The sequence below is a fragment of the Hoplias malabaricus genome, chromosome Y (assembly GCF_029633855.1).
Source record: "Hoplias malabaricus isolate fHopMal1 chromosome Y, fHopMal1.hap1, whole genome shotgun sequence".
Classification (NCBI taxonomy): Eukaryota; Metazoa; Chordata; class Actinopteri; order Characiformes; family Erythrinidae; genus Hoplias; species Hoplias malabaricus.
Window position 1 is genome coordinate 13,027,454 of NC_089820.1, and position 20,081 is coordinate 13,047,534.

Consider the following 20,081-nt stretch of genomic DNA (forward strand, 5'->3'; position numbering starts at 1 on the left):
TCATATCAAAAACATCTTCAAAGCAAGGTTCAAGTGTGACTCCCAGTGATCATAAAAGTAGAAATATAGGAGAATATGTGGTGAATAAATCAATGATAAAAACAGGATGGCAGCGAAAATAGCAGCACAACACACCTCTCCATTTTCAGGTGGGTCTCCGTTTCCAAATGTACTTGTGACCACCAGCACTAGTGTCTCGTGCTCTAGGTCCACCACATCATACTCTTCCATTGACATCACCTACGGAAAGGCACCATTATGTACACATTAATAATACAGGGGTCCCTCAATAAGTGGGCCTCACATCTGTGAGATGGGATCCTTAAAAAGGTCCTTGGCTTAACTCAGAAATCATAAAGCAATTCCATTTCATACCCTGACACCCTTCTGAGTGGAACACAATGTCAGGGGGCCCTCAGAGCTACCTGAAGGTTTACTCTTGAAATGATACCATTGATTAATAGAACCCATATATTGTTTTGATGTAATCAAAAACAGAAGACAATGGCATGACATTTTAAGGCTCATGACATTTGTTTGATTTTATAAGCCAAAATGATCCATTCTCCAACCTCTATTTTCCCCCAGAATGACACAGGCTTTCCTGCTCCTGTGCCTTTCAAATAGACACCTGTATATGAACATTTTCCTCATGGTGCCATTTTAAAAAGGGCACTCTAAGATAAAACAGCCTTTATAACTTCAGTGTGAGTGGGTGCAGTAACCTGCTTTGGGCAGAATAAAAATATGAATATGTAAATGTTACTGTACTGTTATCCATATATGGATTATGCTGAGAATGCTGATAATGACATGGGCCCTTTAATATGACCAGGGAACACGAACCTAGAATTACAAAAAGGGCAAATAACACCTGAGATAATAGCAGTATGGGGAAAAGTGGAGATAATTCCTGAACCTCTGAGCTGTGTCAGGCTCAGTAATGGACTTCCTACAAAGTGCTAATACACAATTAACAGAGATGATGTGGCTGTGTGTGTGTGTGTGTGTGAAGTAAAGAATGTGGGGACAAGACAAAGGGAGAGGGAGACTTAGAAGAGAGGGAGGAACTGAGGAGATTGAGGGGAGAGAGAGTGAGAGAGTGATATAGAGCAGTATCAGAGTCATCTGCATCTCCATCACGAAAGAGTAGCAAGATCACAGCAGCATGATTAATTATTTTTTCTCATGAAAAATAAATGCTGTCCTGGAGCAGAAGTTGAATTTTCCTGTTTTGATGCTTTTATTATTTTTTTTTCTTTCCCAAAACCTCACACAGCTTGAGGTGGTGTGTGATCTTATCTTAAACCATAACTAAATGCTTTGCTTGGCTGAGTAGATTCCCTTGTCTCTGGGTGATTTACCACACAGGTCGAAGAGAGATTGTGGGGGAAAAACACATTTGTGGTGTCCAAGCTATCGTACGCTGAAAAAAACTTGATATTAAACAAAAACCCTCAAAACAAAAAAGGTGCTGGATGTTCATTGTCCACACAGGCCACAAATACATGAATCCTAGGGCTTTTATAGAAGTCCTGTTCTTTTGTTTAGCGTTAGTCAGAATTAGAAAACAGTCTGAATATAAGCGGCACAAAAACAGATCTTGATGACTCATGGTGAATCTTACCTTGGCATCAAATGCATGCTTGAAGATCTCACACAGGGTCTTTGCATAGTCCTGAGATTTGCCCGTTTCCGTGGCGAACAGGATGGTGGCCTTCACCCTCTTGGCCATGGCCTGACCCATTAACTTGGCTGAAAACTTTACAGCTCTAGACAAAAAGGATGAAAAAAACTCTCTAGGTCAGCTCCAATGTCCTTTTATTGAGATGCAAACACACATAAAGCAAAACACAGATAAAACCACTGGGACTTAAATATCCCTGAGGATAACCTCCTAAACATAAATCTAAAAATAAACCTGTGGCCTGTGAAGGCACACTGATGATACACAATGGAAATTAGAAGGCCCCTTTAGCATCTTACAGAGGTGATTTAGTGTTCGAAGCCCTTGCTCGGTTAAAATTTACCCTGCAGCACTAACCTTTAATTTTTAAATAATGAAATACCATAAACATTTCAGCATTTCTGTAGAATTAAATGGCTAAGATGGAAACAAAGTAATTCTGAGTAAATTCATCTGAATTTTCTGGAAATAGAAACCAGAGCTACCTCACAGATATAATTACAAGAAATGGTTTTAAATACCAGACATGGAATTAGACCCAATTTCCTGAGGTGTTTGGCACTGTAAATGTTGTTGTACCCCACTAAAATCACAGTGGAAAAACATTAATAAGAAAGCAATAATGCTCCATTGTTGAGCAGAACAGGTCACTCAACATTATTTACCTATAACCATACATTTCCCAAAATACACCAGCATCATTCCATAAGCTTGAGCAAGTCAGCTTTGTTTGTTTTTTCACATACAATAATTAATAGACGCAAATGTTGTAGCAAGCAATTTTTAACCATATAATCTACCAAAAGTACATAATAGACCACCAAATCAAAGGCATTCTTTAAATTAGCTAAAGTCTGACATCCCAAGCCGACAGAAAATAAGGTTTAGTTCATGTAGCACCACCTAAAATAACTTATAATAAGAATGTAAATAAATGACTTTGTGCCTTCCATGCTAAACAATGTAATATTAAATTAGTAGATAAGATACATCAGTATGTTTCTTTTAAGGAGCCATTTCACCTTAAACCACGCAGAATGAAACCACTCAAAACACCACTTCAACTGGACTGTGTTCCCTCACTCCAGAGATCACAGTTCCACAGCTGCTATATAGTTTAATCCTATACCCCTCTAGTAGTCACATGGCATTATGCTTGGTGACCTTAAGCTCCTGTGATTTCCCATAATCTCTACAATGCTAATATCGCTGATATTTTTAGCATCAGCACTTTTGCAAATAAATAAATTCAAAGCTTTCAGCTGCTGGAAATGACTTCCCTGAAAGGGCTTTTTTATTATTTTCTTTTCTTTTAGATAATCATTAATTAATTGTTTTGTTATTGTTTTTTTTTTTTTTGGTGGAGTGCAGACAGGAAAATGCAGAGAAGCTGCTTCGCAAGCACTGGCAGGAACAATGGCATCAGAAGTTACAGCCTGGCACTCATTTAACCAAGGCACAATGGAGCAAAGTTAAGTTTTTTTGTGCAAAATGCTACATAACACATTGCTGTCAACAGCAAAACTGACAGAAACTCCTCTTTCCCTCAGTTCTGAGCAGCTTCCTCATTCTCATTCTCCACCAACTGCCTCTCAACAGGATCCCCCTGATACAACAGCGCTGAATCTGCAGAGAGCAGCTCCTAACATCCTGCAGGTAATTACTGTGGCTTATGAAAGAGGCAGAAGATTAAAAAAGGATCCAAACAAAGTTCTGATTAGACCCTTGAAAATGATTGAGTGCGCTACACTGCTGAGGAGCTCCATATCCCACCTTACACACTGCCTGCACAATGTAAAAACATATAAACAATTAAGAAAACACTACCACTGGCTTTACATACACAGAGTCTTTAAAGCCAGTGGTGGTGATTTCCTTCCCATAACTATTTAAATTTTTATTAACCATCATTTTATGTGTGTTTATTAAATGTTCCTGTTTTCAGTGAAATCTGTACACAAAATATATCTGTTTAATGCTAACCATAGATACAACAATTAACCATAACATTAAAACCACCTGCCTAATATTGTGCAAGTCCCCCTAGTGCCACCAAATCAGATGACAGTCCTCATGACATAGACTGCACACATTGTGAGGTTGGGCCTCCATGGATTTGTTTTTAGCCACATAATATCCACACAAATGCCATTATCAAAGATTTCTAGCAGAACACTGGTCAAAAATTGGAGGCTGAGATTAAGAGAATTTTATTCATTTCACTTATCGGTGTTTGTAACCTTGTGGCTGATCAGAGGTTTTAACCACAAATCATAAGATAAAATGTCTTCTATAAAGGCCTAGTCAGCCTAGTAAATTGTATTATTATTATTATTATTCATTCATTCATTCATTATCTGTAACCGCTTATCCAATTCAGGGTTGCAGTGGGTCCAGAGCCTACCTGGAATCATTGGGCCCAAGGTGGGGAATACACCCTGGAGGGGGCACCAGTCCTGACACACACATTCACCCACACTCACACCTACGGACACTTTGGAGTCACCAATCCACCTACCAACATGTGTTTTTGGACTGTGGGAGGAAACCGGAGCACCCGGAGGAAACTCCTCACAGGCAGTCACCCGGAGCGGGAATCGAACCCACAACCTCCAGGTCCCTGGAGCTGTGTGACTGCAACACTACCTGCTGCTCCACCGTGCCGCCCATTATTATTATTATTATTATTATTATTATTAGTAGTAGTAGTAGTAGTAGTAGTAGTAGTAGTAGTAGTAGTAGTAGTAGTAGTAGTAGTAGTAATTTATTTATATTTTATTATTTTTTTTATTTCTATTATTTCATTATAATCGTTATATTATTATTTCGTTTATTAATATTATTTTTTAATGGAAGCATCTAGAGGCAACAAAATATCAGCCAAAAAGCAGTAGACCAAAACTATTTGACACTGTATATTTAATACTTTAACATGTGGGTATTTTACTAAAGTGAACATTTTGAATTTTTCTGGCTGCAGTGGTAAAATTGTTCTCTTAATATTTCATTTTAATTATCTCTATAATTACGGCGAAGAGAGCATTCCGACATTTACAACTAATCATCTAACTTATTTGAACAAAACATAAATGAACAGTTTCAAAGATTAGGAACTAACCATAAATGCGTTTTACTACAAGAGATAGAAGAATTAAATCAGTCATAAACTAGGCTCCATACATTCACGAGAGGGTTGTAGAGTTTTGTTAGAATTCTGGTAAGTCTAAAATGTTGGCCAAAGCTCCTAAATACTAAATCAGAACACAGGCAGCAACATAACGTACTAGAGTTCTCTAGAAAACACCAAATTGCAGTGGTACAAACATAAAGAGCTGTTCTAAAAAGCCCTGCCAATTGTAATCATGCTGGAATTGGGCGATCAAGGCTGTGGAGCATTGGGTAATTAGGACAGCGGTCAAAAGCCTTGTGACCCCACTGTAGAAAGACTTGAAAGCTTTTTTATTATAGCGTTTATCAAATGAAACTTAGGAAACCCATATAATCCAAGAGCTTTCCCCACACACTCACTTGGCCAGCTTCTTAAAGCCAATGGCTCTTTTCTTGGTGGGTGTTCCGTTCACTCCTTTCCACACATGAGTGTTCCAGGGATCAGGCTAGGGAGACAGACAGAGAGGTGGAGGGAGGGTGTGTGTGTGTGTTTGTGTGTGTGTGTGTGTGTGTGTGTGAGAGAGAGAGAGAGAGAGAGAGAGAGAGAGAGAGAGAGTAAAATACAGTACTACTGATTACATTTTCATTCTATTTTCTGTACAAAAGAAGTATTAATTATAATAATTAATCATCGCTGAATATCTCTAAAGAGAGAAACATTAGGCTCAGCCTCAGCAACACAATCACAGAAATATTTTCATCTGTAAATGTTAAAATGCCATGGCAAAAAGCACTCTTTGAAAACCTTTCAGATGCAAAACATTCATTATTCTCTAGCGGTAATTTATGAATATAATGTACAAATTGAATGCATTTATGATGATGGAACAAAGACAGGAACTGTAGAATCATGTCACAATAATGTCAGTAATAATAAAAAACATGGTATAAGAGAAGAACATAAACATGGCACTGGTTTGCAAAGAGGAATGAAAAAAAGAAAAAGAAAATCCTAAAACAATGACAGTAACAAACAAACAATCATCCCCTCCACAATGCCACCTGATTCATTTCTCTTCAGTGGCCTTTGTTATTGCTGAAACAAAATTGAAGTCAAAAAGGAACACTCAACAGATGTCACAACAAAGCAGTAGGTATCAGAACAGTAAGAAGAATAGGAGAAAGACTAAAAAGCCCCTTTTAATTTAAATTAAAGTGAGGATATGTTATTCCAAGCAATGAATCATTTGTATCCGTCCATTCATTATGAGATGTTCACACAATGAACAGCAGCTGCTGCTTTTAAGTGGGGGACATTCAGACAATGTCCTCTGAAATGTGAGGTGCCATGTGTATTGTTGAAGAAAAAGCAGTATGCAATGTGTTTAAATTTAAGGATGAAAGGAGCAGTAGAAATCCAAAAGTACTTGGGAAAAAGTCCATAACTTCCACAGAGATACCCGTTTTTCATTTTCCTGAAAGGTTTCCCTTTTCCAGACATAAGCTAAGATATGTAGTAGATATGTGTAGAATGCCTGATGATTAGTTTATCTAGTTCAAAATTATTTAAAACAAATAAAACTGCTGCATTTAGGGTGGAAGAGAAAAATTATGAAAGTTTTAATTGTGTATATTGCTACACAGACAACAAAATGAGAAGTGTGTCTAAAAGTCCAGCTACGTGTGGAATCATCCTTTACCTCCCTCACTTTAGCATCTGTAATTAAAGCACTGTTTACCTGGTACTCGAAAGAGGGTGTGAGTCGGTAGTTGAGCATTTCCTGGTGGAAGACGGGTGTGATACTGCCGGACATAGGAGGAACAATCCACACCCAGTCACCCGGGCAACCGCCTCTCACCCGGAACTCATTCTCCATGTGCTTCATAAAGGACTCCGTAGCTGAGTGGTGGTCCACGATGGTCACCTTGGATATCTACAGACAAACACAAGAGCAGTCTACATTAAGATTCCTAAAAAGTCCCAGTATGTTGTGGATATTTTTAGACACACATTTATGATTAGTTCTGCAAACACAGCATGTCTGTTTGTATGTATATGTAGAACAATAGATATTTCATTATGCTTTGTGTTTGTTTTACTATGCAAACTATACAATTTAAGATTAAGAATCAGGTCCAAAGACTTATTGAGTGACTCTCCACTATGTTATCACATTTGAAACTGTAGTAAAAATGTACACTTTCGAATTTAAACAGTCCTCGTTTCCCATCCTCACCTGGTAACTGTGGAGAACAGCGATGTTGATCTCCACCAGTGCCTGGTCTTTCCACAGTGAGGATGTCTTCCGGGTGTCCAGCCCCATCATGGTGGCTACTTCCTGTTGTGTTAGATTAGAATTATTTGGATCAGATTCAGTTAGATCAGACATATTACCACATCAAACATTTACAGAATATGAAATGTGAGTAACTGTGAAGAGAATTTTTAAATGCATGCTTCTTTAACCTATGTGAGTGCTCATTGAATCACTAGTGTTTAATAGTAATCACTGAAAATTAGTAAAAGTCTTTGTTTTATATGAAGGTGAGCTGTTTTATGAAATATATGTTGCTTTATTCGGTTGTCTCAAAGTGTTTAACTAACTGAGCCTTTTGTAGAAAAGGAATGTGATGGGAGGATATGGGAGTGAAGCTTGAAAGAGTTATACTTCTGCATCCAAGGTATCAAGGACATTATAATTTTTTGTTTGTTTGTTTCAACAAGCATGAGATGTAACTCATTCCTAGAACTTTGTTTCTGTATGAAACTGCTTTCTCTTTATATATATTTCTCTCTCTCTCTCTCTCTCTTTATATATATATATATATATATGTTAGTGACTACAATCTGAAGAGTTCATGGGCCCCAACATTTTTCTCTTTTGAAACATGTGTCTCCAGGGTTCTACTTTCACCATGAAAATTTTGGAGTTAATACTTCCTACTGTTCTGAAGTTACTCAAGCTGGAGTAGACAGTGAGCAGGTGGCCTTTCAAAGTGTCCCTTTGGAGTCTCCAAAGACTCCAAGCTCTCCATAAAGGAAATGATTAGTTTTACTGCAGAAATACAGTGTATATATCGTTTCCACCCAATGCCAACATCTTTTTCTTTACTTTCCTTGAGGAACTACTTTTACGAACCCCTCCAAGTGGCCTTTTACCTTAGCCAAACATTTAAAACTTTTGTTTTTCTTTATTTTAAGGTGATGTATCTAGTTTAATTATTTTGTTTACACTTGTTTCGAACTCAGGACATTGTCCCTTTAAATGCAAGACGTGTTGGAAGGTGGGAGCTTCACCCTGATTGGCTGTAAAGCGAAGTAACTGCCCACACACCCCCCTCCTGTGTTTAAATGGATTCAGTGGGGGAGAAGACAGCTAGTGAAAGAAATCTACTCTTTGCTTATTGTCTTAATTATTGTTCGCTGAGCTTGTAGCTGCCAAAAGAATAACCGTTTGAGTCGTCTCTCGCTGTGGCTGGGTCTGTTAGTCGCTGAAAAGTAATGCGTTTTGCTAAATCATGGGTCTGTGTTTGTCTCTTCTCCTTGGATGCGCCGCCATAACTCGGCCCTTGATTGGTCTACAGTCCAATGTCAGGGCGGAGCATGGTGGTTTCTTAAGGTGGATTTTTTTTAGAATACCGCCTTCAAATATATTAGCTGTCTTTTCAACATTTTAACATTTATTTACAGCGGTCATTTTGAAATGTGGACGTCTCAATACAATTGTAGGTTTCTTAAGGTGCAATAGTTTTTAAAGGTGGAATTCAAAATGTATCGTTTTCCATTCACGGCCTACGGAGCACCATAGAGTCCAATGTAAACTGCCTGTGAGGGAGTGCTCTCTTAACATCCCACTACCAACAGCTTAGCAGTCAACTCCTTCACCATAGCGTTGCCTAGGTACCCAGGCGTTTACCGTATCCACGGCCTTGCTTTAAGCGGGAAAGACGCGGATTGGGGGATCGGGGGACGGGGGTTTCAGCGGCGCAACATCTTGCATTTCCCCCTGGACACAATCCTCTTGACATAAACATGAAGATTGCTAACGAACGTTTTGTTTTGAAGGGGACAACCTAAGGTAACAACTGGTATGTTTTGTGTGTGAGTCGTTTCTGTGCTTATCAGGCTTCGTGACGCAGCGATTTTCTTTTTTGTGAGGAAGATAGCTGTTTGGAATAACTTTTTCTTCTGGTTTTAATTGATTAGCCATTAATTTTAGAGAATAATATGTACATTTTGACTCACATGTTGCTCCCAGAATTTTGATTATTTATACTGTCATTAATAAATAACAAATTTCCTAAGGTATATTTAGAAAGAAATGCATATTATTCAAGTGAGGTAATAAGGTGACTGTAATACGGCATATACTTACAGATATAAACAATGATAGTTTTTTGCCTGCCGACGGGCACTTGCGTGTTAGGAGAGAATCTGATATCTACCTGGTTCCTGATATTGTTGTTATGTTATATTTTTTGTTGTTCACAGGGCCATTACAAAAAATTTCCACAGTAAAATGTATTCATATTCAGAATATTAATAGTCTGTTATATTGTATCTTCAATGAGCCTTTCAGATTTTTGAGGCACTTTGAAAATAAAGAGATAATATTGGTGGAAGGAAGCTAAACGTGTAGTTTTTCCACGGTATGGAAGTTGTGTTCGTATTTCACCATCTAGCGCCGACAGAATGCAACTAGTGCAGCATTTAAGGTGAAAGAGAAAATCCGAATGAATCGATCGCTCATCCTTGGTGTCCCGGATGTGTACCCTGAAAATCTTCACTCATATTTTGGTATCTGAATGTGGTCTGTGTAATTTGAGCTGCATAATTTCAGTGCAAAAAATTCAGTACTACAAATTCAAAGGTGGAAATATTTCAAAGTCTGATGAGACAGAATTGCATTCATAGAAGGAGATTTTGGGGGAAAACAACCAGTGAATAGTCAAGTTCCATACAGTGGAAAAGTGCCATCAGACAGATAAATATTTCTTTCATAATACATGTTTTACTATTCATAATAGCAGCATATTTCAGTTTTGAGTTTGAAAATATATTTATTTATTTACAAAGTTTATATAAGATAAATGGCTAGGTTGTGTCCTGTTCTCCCCTATAAATTATATTATCACTAATAAACAAGAAGACACAGTGTGGTGATGCAGAGCACTGCCCCTTTAAAGTCTTTTTAGTCAAAATCTATTGTACTGCAAATGACAGCCCCTTATGGAGCTTTTAAACTTACTAGATGTTAGTGAATGAGTGGCTTTGTCAGCGGGTTACAAGCAATTTCAAAAATGTATTGTACATCCAACAACAAATTTGTGTAAAAAATAATATTATTCATTATAATAAAGTGATGTTTTAGAAGACATTAAATTGTATATTTCCCAATCAGGCACATTAGTCATTCTATTATAAATCTCAATTCCTTTATAACATGATTTGTTTCTTGTGGCCTGCAAATTCTTGCCATTGTGACAGTGTTGGAACACAGCTGTAGATAAAGGTATTGTTCATGACTATACAGGCAGGGTGGATAAGCATTACTCCATCACCTTTACATAAACTTCCTCCTCCACATGGAAATGAGGTCCAGGCCTAAGTGGACTGATGCATCATCAGCACATTACTTCTTCAACCGTATACATCTCTGTACTCAATTTAACACTTAGACACAGCCATCAGCAGTGTTATCTGCCTTAACTGAAGTCTATTTCCACAGTTTAGAATAATGGCTCTTTGTTGATTGTGTGGCTGTGATTAAGTGTGTTGTATATAAATAAGGGACCCATATTGCAATAGTGTAATAATTCTGTAGTTACACATTAATAACAAATACATTAACAAATGTACTAGCATTTTTTTCTTTTACAGGTGTATTGCAGTAGTGCAGCTTATCTAAATGCTCCTGTATCATTGTCAGTTTTTACTCATGTAATTACAGATCTTGCATTGTAATTACTGCATAGGTACATGTAATAAGTTGCAATAACTAGTTTAAATACTTTGTACAATTATACATAAAATTATACATACAATTATAACCTTTAATGTTTGTTTTACTCTGTTTCTAAATTATTATACTGCATTTCATGTGCCTCCAATTTTTCTCTTTCTTATTACTTTTTAGGTTGCAAATGAATTGCCCTTTGGGGATTAATAAAATGAATGTCATATCTTAATCACACATTTATACAGAAACTGTAGCACTGCAATTCTGTAAAAGTGATTAATCCGTAATTACTTTGCTGCAACATGTAGTTTTAACCTGTAGGTACTTAATCATTACAGATACTTAATATATAACAGGGCCCACATAACTCTTCACAGAGGAATCTTTTTGGCAAGATAACACTGTGATTGTCTGGGTAGTGGATTTTGCATTTACTTCCCATAACAATGAGTAACACGATAGAGGGGGCAGTGGTAGTTGCCGCAAAACTCAAACACTCAGCAGTTTCATATTCAGTTGGGGTTAATATCAGGTCAAGGCTTAATCAGCTAAACATGACTAATGCATAATAATGGGTGTTATTAGCATGAAGCTCTATTAATATGGTTAATGACAAATGGGTTATTCTAGCAGAAAGTCAACTATGTCATTATGCTTGCACTGTCCATTTATGATCATGTTGAGATTCATGTAAAGCAAAAATTCCAATTTACACCAATGCCTCTTATCATCCAAAGCACATCTGGAGAGAGAAGTTTAATGTCTATTGAAGCTAACAGTGAGTCATGTGCCTAAATCATCCCATTCTTCCTTGATGTTCTCTGTCACTGTGATTTAATAAAATATATATAAATAAATAACCAAGGATCAATACTAATTCCATGTTTGGCAATGCTAAACACTTTTATCTATTATAGAATGACATAGTGTTTGAAAGCACAGCAGTCAGTTTTATTTAATAATTAAACAGCTTAAGATTACAGTTAAGATTAATAATAAATTAATACAAATTGTGCATAAACACCCATAATATATCAGTTACATTAGTCTTACAGCTCCTTTCAAACCCTAAAAAATATAAATAATCAAACAAACACAAAAAAGCCTAAATACAAAAGTCTTGGGAGAAGGTGAAATTTAGACAAATATGTTCTTTGTGAACAAGATTTACTTAAAATGTTTAGTAATTAGTAAATGTTTGGTCATTATGAAGTGATTTCCAAAGCTCTAGTGGCTTTAAAGTGCATTACCTCTAGGATGTTGTAGCGAGAGCTGTCACAGAAGTCTCTGACACCAATTTCTGTTCCCATGTACCAGCCACTGAAGGGACATGCGGTAAATTCCAGACCCCCAATCTCCAGCAGCATGCTAGACACGGCGGGTAAACCATACCACTTCAGATTCAGGTCCTTAAACCACTCAAACCTAGGCAAGGAGACAAATAAGAAAAATAGTACAATTAACCAATTATAGAGTAATATTTTATAATATTTCAACATATTTTACTAGTGAAATACTTCACAATATAATTGTAAATGTATTAATGTTCTCTTATCCGTGAGGAGGTTGCTTTACCCCATTGTTAGGTGGAGGTTGGTGGTGAGGAGGGGGGCGCAATTTAAATCTTATAGGCCACACTTTGGAGAGTCCTGCTTCTAGAAAACTTCTAGAAAACCTTTTCTTTGATATGTGGAGGAGGATTAGAGATCAGAGAACTCTTATAAGTTGCATAGTTTAACGTGACTCAAAAGATGACATTCAAATCTTTGTTTTCTGTCACCACTGAAATTCTCAGGCTCTTCTAAATGTGATGTACAAATTAGCGTTAGCGTACAAATTAGTGGTATAGTAGAATGCTCCTTTGTTTACAACATGGAGCACTCCATATCGCAGGAATCAACCAGTTGTCTTAATTTGCCTGTCACTAAAAGCACTCGCAGCGCGCAGTGCCAAAACTGTCATTATCTCTCCACCAGCACCTGCAGGAATCTCAGGTGCTTCTACAAGTGGCCAATTGAGCCTCTGGCTGATGCTGAATGCTGCTGATGCTGAGAACTGGAGTACCATGTTGATGGCTTCTTCCTAGTAAAACTACACAGAATGCAAAGCCCCACCAAGTCAAATCATCGCCCCCTGCACCTGTCTGTAATTTCTTTCTCCAGCACTTAAACATGAAACGACACTGAAAACACAAGTGATTCCTTGATGATGATGGTGACTAAGTGGCTCAGAGTTTTTGCTGAATAAACGAATGCAGTTATAATGTCTTAAAATGGACTTGGTTTAGTTTCTTTGTCAAAATGTATTGCAAAATTTTAGGCAACAAAAAGCAATGTGGTTGTTTATTTATCTGTTTTGTGTAGAATAAAACACTAAAGACACTGAATAAAAAACAAAACATCTTACTAAAATAAATGGTTTTAAATATTTTTTTTCCTTTTAAACATTTCCTGACTTCTACTCGTGACAGTTTATGGTCAGTTTATTGATCATTTCAAGTTGTAAATAAAGGGGGTGTGTTTCTGTTGCTTATGGAATGTTTGATAAAATATCAGACCCTCAAAATGATTTTATTCACATCTTGATGGCCAAGATCTTTTGACCGTGTAATTCAGGCAAAGAAAAAAGATACTTCTGCCTGTTCGTCAGTGTGTGTAAGTCTTATTGCTAGTGTTTTTTTCTTTTTGATTGCTACTTTTTTTTAAAGGATACTCTAGTGAAACCTGTCTAAAGTGTTTGCAAAGCAATGTGAAATGTGGGCACATACTTTAAGTTACTATCACAGTGCATCCAACAGTAAAGACAGCAAGAAACAATGACAGGAAACAAAGCAGCAAATAAAACTCTCCAGGTCCACATGCTGATCCAATTTACTTTGGCCAATAAACACCCACTACTCAGGGGTCAGATTTTTGTAAGCTATAAAGCACAGAAAGAAAGCTTCTTAATAATACTTTCTAAAACATATTGGTAATACAAGTGAAATATTTGAGCAGATATGTGATGTTCTAGGCAAAACTGTTACAGTAGTAAAATGTTCATTCAGCCTGTTTGAACTCCGTCATTAAAATATTTGTGCTTGCTACAGAATGCCAGAGGCTTCCAAACCATTCTGTTGGTTGAGAAATGTTGCTTTGGTGAGTCAATATACCAAAAGCTTCAGTTATTCAGCACTCAGAACAGCCCCTGAGCTTCTCTGAGGCGTCATCAGTGCCCATTAAGGCTGCCAAACTGGCAGCAACACTGATCTAGGATCTGGGGAAAGGGCCAGTTTTCTTGTTTGCTTGGCGCATGTCCCTCAGCATGGATCTCTTGTTGCTATTGCTCTGCCAGCCACTGAGATTCTGATGGCTACATTTACAGTTTCATTTGTTTGTGTATAAGAGGGATAGAGGGAGATTATGTTTGGAATTACAGCAATACAGTGATACTCATGTGACTAATGTATACTGATCACATAGTGTTATTGAGAATATAAGCCTCCTAGGCCCACCACAGCACATACCCTTGCTTACACATTGTTTACAGTAATCTGACTCATAGCTCATTGAAACAAGCTGAGAAATACTGTCAAAAAGTGTCTAATACTGCACCAGTACTGCATGCAACAGTAGACAACTTTGATTTGTAATTTGTTGCTGGTTAAAAAATTTCATTTTATGTACTTTTTGGATCTTGTGTATTGGTATGACTATGAAAAAGACGACAGTGTAAATTGTCATGCAGTAAATATCAGGTCTTGTTTTTTTTAATTTACATCAAAAATTCAAGCTAAAAAAAACAGCTACAAGGTTTTGTTCTGATAGCAACAATCTGATGACAATTTGTTGTGCAAATCTTATAACATCAACCTAAAATTAATGTATTTGGCCTTAATAGTGTGAAGAAAGTGTTGGTCACTTTAAACACAATCAATCATATCATTATTTATATTATATATAGACCAGGGGTGCACAACTCCAGTCCTGGAGGGCTGGTATCCAGCAAAGTTTGGTGATTGCTCTGCTAAAACACACCCCTTAAACCTGGCAATAAACAGATGAGTTGACTCAGGTATGAGCAGAGTTGTGCACCCCTGATATAGACTAATAACTTCAGTACAAACGGACAGGAGCTAGCTGTCCATAGATAGTTGTTCATGTATTGACTGTGTGAACTGCGAAGTATGTTTTAGAATATAAACAAAGTTTATATGCTACAAAAGTTAATTCCATAATACGATAATGTAGTCCTTTTAATATGGTTCATGACCCTTTAAAACTCTACTAATAAAAGCTTATGATGTTTGGTGTACATCAACATGTTCCACAACAGTAAACAAATGTCATATACTTGGGGTGGGTGATGTCGACCTCCAGCACGAGGTCGTCCGGAATCTCAAACAGCTCCGGGTCGTTGCCGTTAGCCTGGAGTAGAAGCGGCAAAACATCGAAGCGTCCTTTAGGCGCTTTCCATCCCTGCTGTAAACAGATCTATGGGGGTGGGAGGGCAAAGGGGGGAGTGGCAACAACATATGTATGATGTAACAACTGCTGTAATTTCACAATATATTACAATGAATTTTAACAATACCATATTAACTCCTTAAAATATTACACTCTTAAAAATAAAACTGTTGTTAACATTTCTTTGAAAGATGTCATAGAAAAATCACTTTTTGTTCCATAAAGAACACTATTTGGTAATATGTTTAAATGGGTAAAGAACCATACGATGGAGTGATGGATTTTTAAACCTTTAAAAGTTTCTCCACACTCACAAAACTCTTAAACATGGAACCAAAATGGTTCTTCTGTGGCATCCTTCAAATAACCCTTTGTAGCCCATTATTTTAATGTATGTTAAAGTGTTATGTTAAACTGTAGAGTGTAGCTGCATTGTCTATAGAATTGTCTGCATTGTCTATAGTAAACTGGGGACCCTGACAGCTGTTGACTAGTCAGCCCAATACTGTAGGCTGAGTCCTGCCATCACATTACTGTAAAGTTTACAGGAGTTACTGCTAGAGAATCAGAGTTAGTAGAAAAGCCTCCTTAACACCTCTTTTTTTTTTTTGGGAATAAGCCCAGATTTTTGAGAGTGATAGCCCCCCCCCCCCTAAAAAAGCTTTCATAAAACTTAAGCAGAGCCGGTGACAGATATTTAATCTACATTTCAGTAACATCCACAAATAACCCTGCATTTCTGAAAAGCAACCATTTCCTCCCACTGTAATGATCAATAATGACGCACCAGATAATCAGGCCAACAGCAAGGGGGCTTCAGGACACATGCTTTCTCACATCCTCGGACACTCGGCACATGAGTTTTACTGCTTTAATAATTCCTGTATTCACAGTGCTGTTTTGCATGAGAAGGGAATGTCTCAGAGTTAATCACTGGGGGAACAGAGAGACTTCTAGAGAGGAGAAAAACTAAAGCTACTCTGCAGCTTTTCAATATGTGAAAAAATAAAACTATTTGAATTCAACTTACACTGCGACCCTCAAATGGAGAAGTGGAAAAGAAGATGATGATGAATTCAATTTAAGAATTCAACTTTAAATGTGTAATTATATCAATGGTGGAACAAACACAGATACCAACACATCTTAAAGTTATATGTTAGTGTAAAATAAGGCTCATTTGAACAAAATTCTAGGCATAATATGTTAACTTGAAGTTCTCTGTATGTATGTGTGTATTTATATATATTAGGTCAGATTGCACATCGTACAATCATACAACACAATGCAATATAATAACAAATCATCAGCCTAGATAACCAGTTGTATTAGGACATTGTAGACACTGTAATTTCTTTTCTATTTTTTTTTTCAGTAGAAAAGAAGTGATGTCTCACCTCAGTCAGCTCCAGGGAAGCAGGGTCTCCCAGCACTGAGCCGTCTGGCTGCTTGTATCCTGCATAGCGGATCAACTGGCTGTTCCACACTCGGAAATCATGTTTTCCATCTGTCCTCTGGGGGAAAATGGTGATAGCCGACCTGCAGATTAAGATTATGAGATTAGAGAGCTAAAGATCAGGGTGTTAATGCAAAGACCCTTCTGACACATTGATGTATCCCACTGCTCTCATGGCAAAACATTAACCATGTGCTACAAGTGCCGCATTGCTACTTTATATGAGATGTAGTGTTGAAATGATTCAATTTTTGTTTTATAATAACTTGAAAATACAGCCTGGCTAAATTAGGATATTAGTTGTTGCATAATGCATAATAATAATTCATATTTGTACTTACTGTAATGCAATTACATTAAATATAGTACCTTTTATTAGTTTTAATTATTATTTTTAAAGATCCTTGAGATTGTCTGTTCCTAGGGCATGGTTGAAACCAACACTGTGGAACAGTTTACTATTAGATAATAAAGCAATAAGCCACGATAGGCCATGCATTACTGTGATTTTACCACGGGTAAGGTTGGTTTTGGCACCAAGTGAAGCGGAGTCTTGAGCGGCTTATTGCTTTTATAAAACGGCAGTCAACATAAAACACACAAATGTCCAATCAATAAGCATATTTATTAATTAACATACATTCACAATAAAATATTCTTCCACCACACAGTATAGTCCGTTAACGGCAAGCACTGTTGCTAAGCAACATGAGGGCGATACATAGCTACTCCATTGAACTAAGTATGCTCACGTATATTCAGGGTATTTTTAGTTGATTAGAAATACTTACATTTCTGTCCTCTTTCTGAAGGGACACGTAAGCCCAATTTATACTATACGCACCCTACACCGTAGCCTAATGCACACCTTTCCAAAACTGTAAGGCGAAGCTGCAGGGCGTACAGAGCTAGCCCTGTGCTGTGTTTTTAGCCTTTAGCTCAAGAAACTAATGCAAACTCTGGTAGCTAAGCAGTCCAACATGAAAAGTTAGACACTAAACGAAACACCCACTTAATGATTAGGACTGCTGTTTATATTAATCTGGAATTTAATTAATATTATTATTATATCTGGACAGTCTCTTCATACCATTTATCCACTGTTAACCTACCCAGTATATCAAAATAATTTGTTTTTTATAAGCTGCTTTAAGACAGTGGCACATTAATATGGATTTCAAATGTAGTCATAGGTGTGCGTAAATTGTCAGATTTTAGGACCAGAAATGTTGTGAGGTCTTACAGTCAGCATTTGAATAAGCCTAATATTAGTATGGGTTTTATCACTGAGTTCTGTACTTGTGCTGGCCCAGTGTGTCATTTTAAACAAGCTTTTATGTTGAGTTCAGTTCAGTCTTTATTATTCTCTCACAGCAATGAGTCTTAAAATTCAAGACAGTAAAAAAAATATTTTGGCATTACATTACATATATCCATCTTCATTTAATTCCCTTGTCTCCATGTCATTTTATGTTATTTAGTTTTATAGCAGTACATTCAGCACTTTGATGATGGGATAAACTAGTGTCCATAAGTGCAATATAACTGTGACATAATTAGATCAGCAGGAATGTATAATTAGGAGCTGTATCTAATACTGTGCAGTGGTGTCTTAACAGGAAAGCCTGTCCACTCAGAGACAATCTTGAAAATGCATTGAGCAGTGATTTCCACTCTTTATAAGAACAAAATCCTATGACTTTGAATGGAGGAAGACCGATAACCCTCAACTAGCATTCCATTCTATTCCATTCTATTCTATTAAATTCTGCTGAATAAAAAAGCCCTGTCAGTGTTTTTACAGTAGGTGAGTAACTGGATGAACTCTGGGTTATCCAACTAAAAAAGCTTAGAGAGCAGTTCTTTATCTGTGTTCCTTGACTTACTATGAGTACAACAGCAGGTGGGAGACCACTGGCAGATTGGGACAAAGTAGCAAGATAATGCAGAAACTTCAGGTTTGAAAGCAGAATAAAAGATTTCTCTCTCTCTCTCTGTGTCTCTCTCTCTCACTCTCCTTTACACTTTTCCTCTCTCTGTATAGGCTATGTATTTTACAGTCTTTTATGAAAAGCATACTATGAATACCACTGGGGTTAAAAGCCACAGAGCCACAAATGAAAAAGGGTTTGGGAATTTTTCTTTATCTCTATTTCTGTATATGCAAGCTTTTCTACTTCTCTTGTTCTCCCCCTCTCTCTCTCACTTTTTCCCTCAGGCTGTGATCAGTGCGATAGAGTGATGTTGATTAACATGAACAGAGTGTTGTATGTTAAGAGTCAATGCCAGAGGTGAGGGAGTGAGGTCTATTGAATGGTATAGAGGACACAGGTAAAGTAGAGGAGGAGGAAAGAGAAGTAGAAAAGAGTGGTAAATGAACAGTAATGAGGCAGATGATGAGGGCTGGCAAGGATGCAGAGGTGGAGATGTAGGGGCTGGAAAGGGTAGGACAGGAAGGGAAGAAAAGAACCAGTAATGATTATATCAAATGTTTCAAGCTTTTACCTGAGGTTGCCTTTGTTAGTGGCGTATTTGATGTGATTGCAGATGTAATTAAACATTCCGTGTGCTGTGGTGCAGTCTCGAGCATCAAACACCTAGTCAGAACAAGATGCTTATTAGCTCCTTCCTCAGGTCACTGGGTCTGTGACAGGCATATACACACTTTAAAGATGGTTTATTTTAAGGGAGACATGAAAAAAAAGTATAGGCAAAAGACTACTTGTGTATTTTGCATTAATTCAACAGAATATTCTCTTATCAGTAGGTCTAGTTCTGAACAGTTCTTTTTACCATCTTGGTAAATATTACCATAATGTTGTTACATCTGAAGTAGCTACAAATGATCCTCCATTTTCCATAAACATTTACATGTATAGGCTACTGGTGAATTCTATGCTCGTCTAAGCTGACTGGTGCTGGTTTGCAGGACAGGCTCTGGGTAAGAGCGTCTGCCAAATGGAAATGAATGTAAAATAAAACATTGTCTAACTCCATCGAATTAAATAATTAAAACCTGAGCTATATATGACTTACTGTGGAGCTATTGTTCTTACCAACACCCACGCAGTCATCAGAGTCAGGAAATAAAAAGAGGAAACCACCTGTAAAGTGTGTACACCTGCTTTGTAGATAATAGTGCAGTGATTACCTGTAGTTTGGACCACTGGATCCTCCCCACACAGCGGGCAGCGTTCCTCCATGCATGTTTGGCTCCATATATCAGCTCTGTGTCTTTAAGCTGATATGTGCCAGAAGTCTCAATCTCTTTCTTCACCTCTTCCAGTCTGTCCACATGTGCCTTGGATCCACATCTGCTCTCAGATGGACAATACAGATATAGAAATAATAAAAAATCATTTTAGATATAACAGTACTCTATACATATACACGGATCATTTTCATGTTAAAACATCTTTTTGTGT

General features: G+C 37.3%; 1 protein-coding gene across 1 annotated transcript in view; it reads right to left on the bottom strand.

Annotated features, from left to right (window-relative positions):
- LOC136678325 (nitric oxide synthase 1-like) overlaps nucleotides 1-20,081 on the bottom strand; it is a 68,953-nt gene that overhangs the window by 23,568 nt on the left and 25,304 nt on the right. The window contains exons 6-15 of the mRNA XM_066656342.1: nucleotides 19,808-19,970; nucleotides 19,162-19,253; nucleotides 16,598-16,739; nucleotides 15,088-15,227; nucleotides 12,006-12,180; nucleotides 7,033-7,134; nucleotides 6,535-6,729; nucleotides 5,216-5,301; nucleotides 1,628-1,772; nucleotides 136-240 (exon numbers count right to left, since the gene is read on the bottom strand). Of these exons, the coding sequence (XP_066512439.1) occupies nucleotides 136-240; nucleotides 1,628-1,772; nucleotides 5,216-5,301; nucleotides 6,535-6,729; nucleotides 7,033-7,134; nucleotides 12,006-12,180; nucleotides 15,088-15,227; nucleotides 16,598-16,739; nucleotides 19,162-19,253; nucleotides 19,808-19,970 (1,345 nt within the window). The remainder of the gene's footprint in view (nucleotides 1-135; nucleotides 241-1,627; nucleotides 1,773-5,215; nucleotides 5,302-6,534; nucleotides 6,730-7,032; nucleotides 7,135-12,005; nucleotides 12,181-15,087; nucleotides 15,228-16,597; nucleotides 16,740-19,161; nucleotides 19,254-19,807; nucleotides 19,971-20,081) is intronic.